General features: G+C 41.3%; 1 protein-coding gene across 1 annotated transcript; it reads right to left on the reverse strand.

Annotated features, from left to right (window-relative positions):
• Window positions 1-7,876: 7,876 nt before the first annotated feature.
• LOC120990837 (olfactory receptor 10G2-like) lies at window positions 7,877-8,809 on the reverse strand. Its single transcript, XM_040419736.1, has one exon. The coding sequence runs from the start codon at window positions 8,807-8,809 to the stop codon at window positions 7,877-7,879; it is 933 nt and encodes a 310-aa protein (XP_040275670.1).
• Window positions 8,810-9,058: the final 249 nt, after the last annotated feature.

Consider the following 9,058-nt stretch of genomic DNA (forward strand, 5'->3'; position numbering starts at 1 on the left):
TGCGACCAAATACCAGATGAAAGAGATGAAATTCCTACTCCAGAAGCTGCATATCATCATTCCCACTTGAAACATCTAGCTAGTGAGATTCCCCCTATGGACATGAATGCTGACATCCTACTTCTGCTTGGGAGAGACATTCTGAGGGTCCACAAGGTGCGTCAATAATGCAACGGTCCTGATAATGCCCCATATGCACAGAGACTCAATTTAGGCTGGGTAATCGTGGGCGATGTATGTATAAATAAGAGCCACAAACCATCTCAAGTAAACTCCTTCAAAACCTTTGTGCTCAGCAATGGTTGCACATCTCATTTTAAGCCATGTGTTCATCATTATGAGGTGAAGGAAAGGCTTTCTAACCTCTTAAAGACACAAGACATCATTCCTACCAGTTATGACAACTTGGGAAAAACTGTGTTTTGTACAACACCAGACGACGACAAACTGGCCTTGTCCATGGATGACAAAGAGTTTATTAAAATAATGGACGATGAATTCTTCAAAGATGCATCTAACCACTGGGTTGCACCTTTACCTTTCCGTGCTGTAAGAGCCAGACTCCCTGACAACCGGGAACAAGCACTCTCCAGATTCATCTCCTTGCAACGTACGTTAAAAAACAAACCAGAAATGAAAAGTCATTTTGTGGCCTTCATGGAAAAAATATTTCGCAATGATCATGCAGAGCCGGCTCCACCCTTACAAGAGCCTGAAGAATGCTGGTACCTTCCATCTTTTGGGATATATCACCCACGGAAGCCAAACCAAATAAGAGTGGTATTCGATTCAAGTGCCAAACATAATGGCGTATCTCTGAACGACGTCCTTCTCACCGGTCCGAACCTGACCAATAATCTGGTGGGAGTGCTCATGAGATTCAGAAAGGAGCCAGTAGCCATTACTGCTGACATTGAACAAATGTTCCATTGCTTTATCATGCGGCAAGATCATAGAAACTACCTCAGGTTTCTTTGGCATAGAGACAATGACACCAGCAAAGAAATGGTTGAATGCCGCATGAAGGTGCACGTGTTTGGTAACAGTCCTTCACCTGCTGTTGCTACATATGGCCTACGTAGGGCTGCCTTAGATGGTGAGTCAGAATTTGGGGAACATGCCAGAAACTTTGTCGTGAGAGACTTCTATGTGGACGACGCACTCAAATCCTTTCCTACAGCGGAGGAGGCCATAGATCTGCTCAAAAGGACACAAGGTCCAGAGTTTCTGCTGAACCAGAATGAAGAAACTCCTATCCAAGACGTCTTCAGTCTCCAGGATCCTCATGAAGATCCAGAGATTCGGCCTGAAGTTAGTACCTTCGTCACCAAGTCTGAAAGGAGGGCTGGCTTGGGCTGTCATCGCTTTGAACGCTTCTCTAGATGGTCAAGACTCATTCAAATCATTGCAAGGTTAGTCCACATTGTTCATAGTTTTCATGCTGAGAAGCATAACACTAACTGTCGCAGTTGGCACCTGTGCCATAAACCTCTCAAGGCAGAAGACATTATTCTAAGTGAATTGCTTGTGATACGTAACGTACAGCAGAGTGCCTTTAAAATGGAACTGAAATGTTTACATGACAAGCAAGATATACCAAAAGGCAGCCCCATTGTCAACTTGAAACCAGTAATTGATGATTGTGGCATGCTGAGAGTTGGTGGTCGCCTAAACAAGGCTAAGCTAGAGATTGCAGAAATGAATCCCCTCATTATTCCTGCCAAACACCACGTTACTACATTGCTGATACGGCATTATCATGAAAGAGTCCAGCATCAAGGCCGACATTTCACTGAGGGTGCTTTAAGAGCCGCAGGTCTTTGGATAGTGGGAGCAAAAAGACAGGTTGCTCATATTATTCACCATTGCATTAAATGTCGCAAGGCAAGGGGAAAACTGCAACATCAACAAATGTCTGATTTGCCGGTTGATAGGACAAGCACCGAACCACCGTTCACTTATGTTGGTCTGGACGTCTTTGGGCCATGGACAGTCACTGCACGTAAGACCAGAGGTGGTCATGCAGAAAGCAAACGATGGGCAGTGTGGTTTACATGCTTAAGTGTACGTGCTATTCACATTGAAGCAATAGAATCCATGAACGCTTCTAGCTTCATCAATGCTTTAAGACGATTCCTCGCCATCAGAGGACCAGTAAAGCAAATAAGATCTGACTGTGGAACCAACTTCATAGGAGCCTGTCGAGAGTTGCAAATTGACTCTAAACCAGTTCAAGACTACTTGGCCAATAATGGTTGTACATGGATCTTTAACCCCCCGCATGCCTCTCATATGGGCGGTTCATGGGAAAGAATGATAGGCATCACTCGCAAATTATTGGACTGTATGCTTATGGACTCAAACTTCTCAAGGCTCACCCATGAGACTTTGACTACCTTCCTGGCTGAGGTATCTGCAATTGTCAACTCAAGACCTCTTGTACCTGTATCTATGGATCCAGAATCCCCTGCCATTCTCACTCCAGCAACTCTTCTCACTCAGAAGTTTGGATCTGTTCCTAATCCACCTGAAGAGTCTTCTTCTAGTAACATATATCTGAAACAGTGGAAGCACGTTCAACATCTGGCCAACTGTTTCTGGAGCAGGTAGAAAAAAGAGAACTTAACGCTTCTGCAAGCACGTAGAAAATGGCCACAGGTCAAGCCAAACTTACAGATAGGAGATCTTGTACTCATGAAAGACCAGAACGTGGAAAGAAACTCCTGGCCCATGGGACTCATCTCAAAAGTCTTCATCAGTGAAGATGGCAAAGTTCGCAAGGTGGAAGTGACCATCGCAAAACAAGGCCATCCCAAATCCTTTATCAGGCCTGCATCTGAGATTGTTCTCCTCTTACCCGTAGAGGAATGATTCTTTACTTGAGGAACTTTATTCCTGGCAACCAGAAGCCTCAAAGCGTTGGACTATTCCAGTTCACCATTTCCAATATGTACTTTTTGTTTGTTTTTTGTCTTTCAGGTTCCAACATTTCATGGACATTTTGTAGTTGCATATATAGTGAAATCCAAGGATTTCAGACGGGGAGTGTGCTGTTCCAGCCTTTATTCTTCTATTCCACTAATTGTTGTGTTTGCATTATATTATCATTTACTATGTTGTGTAACGCTGCCACCCTGTGGTTATTCTTATAATACATTTTATTCTGTGATATGTAAATTTCCATTGCATTGCTCTCCTCCCTCTTTTGTGACATCACATCCTCTGTAAGGTCCTTCGTACTTCCTCTTTGTCGCAGACCTTCAAGCTGGTGAGAGCTATTCTTTTTGACCTCTAATATCCTCTAGCATACCCTGATTCCCTGCATTTGTTTTCAAGGTAAATCAATAAATTATCAAAGCTTCACCATTGTATTCTCCTCACTGGATTATCACATGCAACTGGTGCCTATATCTGGAGATATTAGTGAGTTCAGCTATCTACCATTGCTTGTACAGGGGCTATCACTCACAGCCAATCAGGGGATTTTCTCTAACGTACATCTGTGGCAGAATAGCCAGTGCCCACCACTCATATCGGGTAGCACAGTACCTTGCAGATAAAAAAGTCATTTAATGACCTTCAATGAGATCAGTGAGGACGAGGAACGGGACATGAGTAGCTCGGCATCCAACCTTGTGCAAATGGTGTCTTTCATGCTGTCATGCCTGTTGAGGGACCCTCGTATAAAATGGCTGAAGGAGAACGACCTGTAATGGGTGGCCACGCTACTAGACCCCCGGTATAAGCAGACAGTGGCTGAAATGTTACTGAATTACCGGAAGTCGGAAAGGATGCAGCAGTTCCAAAACAAGTTAAAAAGTATGCTTTACACATTGTATAAGGGTGATGTCACAGCACAACGGGAATCTAACAGGGGAAAAGGTGAAAGTAATCCTCCTCCTACCACGACCACGCCGGCAAGGACAGGACACTTTACAGACGTGTCGTTGATGGAGGACATGCAGAGCTTTTTAAGTCCTACGCATCACCACAGCCCTTCGGGGTCCACCCTCAGAGAACGACTCGACCGACAGGTAGCAGACTACCTCGCCTTAACTGCAGATATCGACACTCTGAGGAGCGATGAACCCCTTGACTACTGGGTGTGCAGGCTTGACCTGTGGCCTGAGGTATCCCAATTTGCGATAGAACTTCTGACCTGCCCCGCTTCAAGTGTCCTGTCAGAAAGGACCTTCAGCGCAGCAGGAGGTATTGTCACTGAGAAGAGAAGTCGCCTAGGTCAAAAAAGTCTAGATTACCTCACCTTTATTAAGATGAATGAGGCATGGATCCCGAAGGGACTGACAGTGGGGGATGCATTTGACTAAAAAAGGCCTGATGAGATGCCTTGGGCTAAAAATGGTCCACACGCTGCTGTATTTAATCTTTGCATGCCGGATGACTTGCGTGACTTCTCCGCCACCAACTAGGGTTCAAGCCGCAATGTTTCGGTGCACTTTCTGCCTGGAAAACATCAATGCCTAATTTTTCAGGCATGTGTACATGCCGAATTTTTCTGGCCTCTGGTGCTGCACTGTGGCTGCAAAAACAAAACAAAAAAAAAGGCACATACATGTGTCAATTCCCCTTCGTGATCGTTACCTTGTTGTGGTGAAGGGGCTTGCGTATCACAATGAAGCAATCACCTCTATGAGTGTGTTGGCAATGTTGGCACACCCCAGATGATAAGGTCGTTGCTTCATTGTGAACAGACCAAAAGCGATCGGCTGGATAATTTTGCATAGAAAAAACATTAATTTTCTTTGTGATCATCTAAGGTGATCATTAAAGCCTACTAGGCCAACAATGGGCCCACACTGCAGAATCATTGTTTTCTGGGTCACTTAACTGTCACTGAACTACCTCAGCAAGACCATAGGCTTTGAAAAACCGCCATCGCCTGCAATCTCTTAAAAGTGCGCACGAGCACAGTCATCACTACGCCAAGATTGACGCATAGAGGAATAAAATTTATGTCATGAGTGTGTCAACTATTGACAACTCTTTGCGGTTGTTTGCGGTGCGGGGAGTTTGGTCTGTCAGAGTTTGGTCTGTCACTGTGAAGCGGGCATAACCCTTACACTACCTGATCGATACAACATCATACCTGATGTTTTAAAGCTCGTTATTCCAAACAATTTAGGAATGTTAGGTGATTTATGCCCTTTATAGATTAAAACCCGACTCTGCGTCAACTACGTAATTTTCCATGGGAGTTTTGCCATGGATCCCCTCTGGCATGCCACAGTCCAGGTGTTAGTCCCCTTGAAACAACTTTTCCATCACTATTGTGGCCAGAAAGAGTCCCTGTGGGTTTTAAAATTCGCCTGCCTACTGAAGTCTATGGCGTTTCGCCCCGTTCGCAAACATTTGCGTAAATTCGCGTTCGCCGTTCACGAATGGAAAATTTTATGTTCGCGACATCTCTAATGAAGAACTGTGTAGTTTCCCAAGATTATACAATAGAGTGAAAGAGCACACTCCTTTTACACCGTTGTCTGCTGATTCCACATAGATTTTTACAGAAATTGTTCTGTTACACGCTGAAACAAGTAGTGCCTCCATAACCTAGTGGAAAGGGTGGTAGCAGCATAAGGAGTCAACACAGTGGCCCAGTCACAGTGTGGTGAGGTGGCAGCAGCACGAGGAGTCAACACAGTGGCCCAGTTTCATTATGGGGAGGGTTGCAACAGCATGAGGAGTCAACACAGTGGCCTAGTCACAGAGTGTTGAGGGTGGGAATCGTATGAGGAATCGCATGAGTGTCCCAGTCACACACAGAGTGAACTAAATACACCCCAAAAACTGTTTGTATCAGACCCCACTTTCAGTCCAGAAGCAAGGGTGAATGGAAGTAGTTATATATCAACTAAATACACCACAAAACTGATTGTTTCTAACTGCAATTCCACCCCAGAAGCAAGGATAAATGGAAGAATATATATATATATATATATATATATATATATATATATTTGAAATAAATACACCACAAAACTGGTTGTATCAGACTGCAAATTCATCCCAGAAGAAAAGAAGAATGGAAGTAGTTATATATCAACTAAATACACCCAAAAACTATTTGCATCAGACTGCACTTTCAGTACAGAAGAAAGGGCGAATGGAAGTAGTTATATATTAGCTAAATACACCCTAAAACTGTAGCAGACCGTACTTTTAGTACAGAAGCAAGGATGAATGGACGTACTTATATTTAAAATAAATACACCTCAAAAATGTTTGTATCAGGCCGCAAGGGTGAATGAAAGTAGTTATAGATCAATTAAATAGACCCAAAAACTGTATCAGACTGCACTTTCAGTAAAGAAGCAAGGGTGAATGAAAGTAGTTATAGATCAACTAAATACACCCCAAAAGTATTTGTATCAGACTGCACTTTTAGTATAGAAGCAAGGGTGAATGGCGTAGTTATATGTCAACTAAACCCACCCCAAAGCTGGTTGTATCAGACCGCAGTTTTACTCCAATAATAGAAGCTAGGATTGCTGGAATTACTGATGTATCAAAGAGTAGATCACTTTTAGTAACCCCAATTAGTGCAGCATGGTGCAATAGCATAGCTCCTATTACCCAAGCGTTACACTCTCCCTACATGTACGGCGCTGGAGCGATGTGCCAACATGGTGCAAGCTCGCACGTGCAGCGGGTGTCATGGCCGGCAAGTCTCTGCTGTTTCAAACAGCAGAGACCTGCAGCTAATTACCATGACCGACAATAATGCCAATCGCAATAATTAAAGGCTTTAGATGCCATGATCTAGTGAGATCATGGCATCTAAATGCGCAAAAAACCCTGAAGCTCGTGCTTCCGTGCTTTCTACCGACACCCCTGCGGCCAATGGGGGCATTGGTAGTTGCGCTGAACACTATCAGCCTTGCTGACGAGGCTAATAGTGTTCATGCTGCAATTCTTATTTTGGCCACCAGATGGCAGGCCTGGATAAGAAATGAGCAATTTTCAGTCCAAAACCCATTTTAAAAATCCCTAATAGTACAAAATTAAAAAACAGAATTTATAGGCTCATATATGAGCCTAAAAATTATCACCAAAAAATAAAAAATTGGAAAAAAATAAAAAATTTTAATATAGAAGTTGAAATCATCCCCTATCCATATAATTAAAAAATAAATAGCAAAATAACAATAAATATAAACATCATGGGTATCACCATTACCAAAAATGCCTATACTATTAAAATATAAAAAAGATTTTCCAATACGGCCATTTTTTCATTGCTTCTCTTACCCAAATTTTTTAAATAAAATGTAATCAAAAAGTCACACACACTCCAAAATAGTATCAATACAAAATACGGCTTGTCTCGCAAAAAATGAGCCTCTAAACAGCTCAGTAGACATAAGTATAAAAAAGTTATGGGGGTCAGAATATGGTGATGTTAAATTATTTTTTTTAAATTTAAATTTAAATTTATTTTTACACTATTTAGACATAAAAAACCTATACATATGGGGTATTGTTGTAATTGTACTGACCCAGAGAAAGGAAGGCATGGGTCAGTTTTGCCGCAAATGAACAAAACCCGTAAAACGGTGGAGGAATTGCGCTTTTTTTCCAATTCCACCCCATTTGGATTTTTTTTTACCACTTCCCACTACATCTTATGCCATAATTAATGGTGGCATTAGAAAGTACAACTTGTCCCGCAAAAAATACGCCCTCATACAGCTATGTGAACGGAAAAATAAAAAAAAGTTATGGCCCAAGGAAGATAGGGAAGAAAAATTAAAACATAAAAATGTAAAGAAAAAAAAACATATCCTAAGTGTTAATTTTGTCTGCTTACAGTATATAATTTGCCCTGTAAAGTATAGTTATATAAGTATGCAATAAAGAATTATTCATACAGTTTGTCACATTTCATCCTTTTTATAGATGTCTTCACCTCATTGTTTCTCAAAGAGTAAATGAGGGGATTTAACATTGGGGTTATAACAGTATAGAACACAGCAACTGATTCTTCTATGGCATAGTCTATAGAGTTGGGACTCAAATAAATAAAGACAGGAGGTCCATAGAAGAAAAACACAGAAATCATGTGTGATGCGCATGTGGAGAAAGTTTTACGTCTTCCTTCAGAACTTTTTATCTTCAGGATCATGTTTACTATATGGGCATATGATATTAAAATCATTAAGAAACAAATGAAAGCAACAGCCCCAATGTTAGTTATTATTATGGCTTTGTTTAGAGTGGTGTCTGCACATGCAAGTTTCAACATTGGAATTACATCACAAAAAAAATAGTCAATCCTATTTGGACCACAAAAAGGGAGACGAAAGGTTAACGTAGTGTGTATCATTGAGTGAAGAGAGCCAATTAACCAAATGCTAGCAGAAAACTGTGTACACAGCTTCAAGTTCATTAAGATTGGGTAATGTAATGGCCTACAAATGGCCAAAAAGCGATCATATGCCATGACCGTATAGAGAAAACATTCAGTGCTTCCCAAAAAGTGAAAGAAATATAACTGGCTAATACATCCTTGGAGAGAGATAGTGGTTTCCTTCTGTAAAAAGTTTGTCAACATTTTGGGCAGTGTGACTGTTGATAACCAAATGTCTAAGAAAGAAAGATTTAGAAGAAAGAGGTACATAGGTTTCTTGAGGTGAGGATCTCCTTTCACTGCTAAAATTAGGAGAGCATTCCCTAAAAGAGTACACAAGTAAATAAATGAAAACAACATGAAAAGTGGAATTTTCATCACTTCAGGGTGTGGAAGACCGACAAGGACAAACTCCATCACTGAGGAATAGTTCATCTGCCCCATGTTTTTATCTAAGAATGAGAAATGTCGCTTACTTATCAAATACTGTAGATATAGTTTTAATTAATAAATTGTGCTAGTCATGAATGCATGGTCAGATTTAATATAACACTATATACTGTACTATAGAACATCCATCTGAAATTCTGAAGAAGGTGGGAAAACTTAGTCAGATCTCTATTTGTGGTTCACAACTTGTTTAAAAGTTCCACAGACTACCCTAAGATGCGTTTTAAATAATATGGTTTATAT

The sequence above is a fragment of the Bufo bufo genome, chromosome 2 (assembly GCF_905171765.1).
Source record: "Bufo bufo chromosome 2, aBufBuf1.1, whole genome shotgun sequence".
Lineage (NCBI taxonomy): Eukaryota > Metazoa > Chordata > Amphibia > Anura > Bufonidae > Bufo > Bufo bufo.

Bases quoted from the DNA above. Each gene is read 5' to 3' on its own strand.
- LOC120990837 (XM_040419736.1), bottom strand. From the start codon at position 8,809: ATGGGGCAGATGAACTATTCCTCAGTGATGGAGTTTGTCCTTGTCGGT.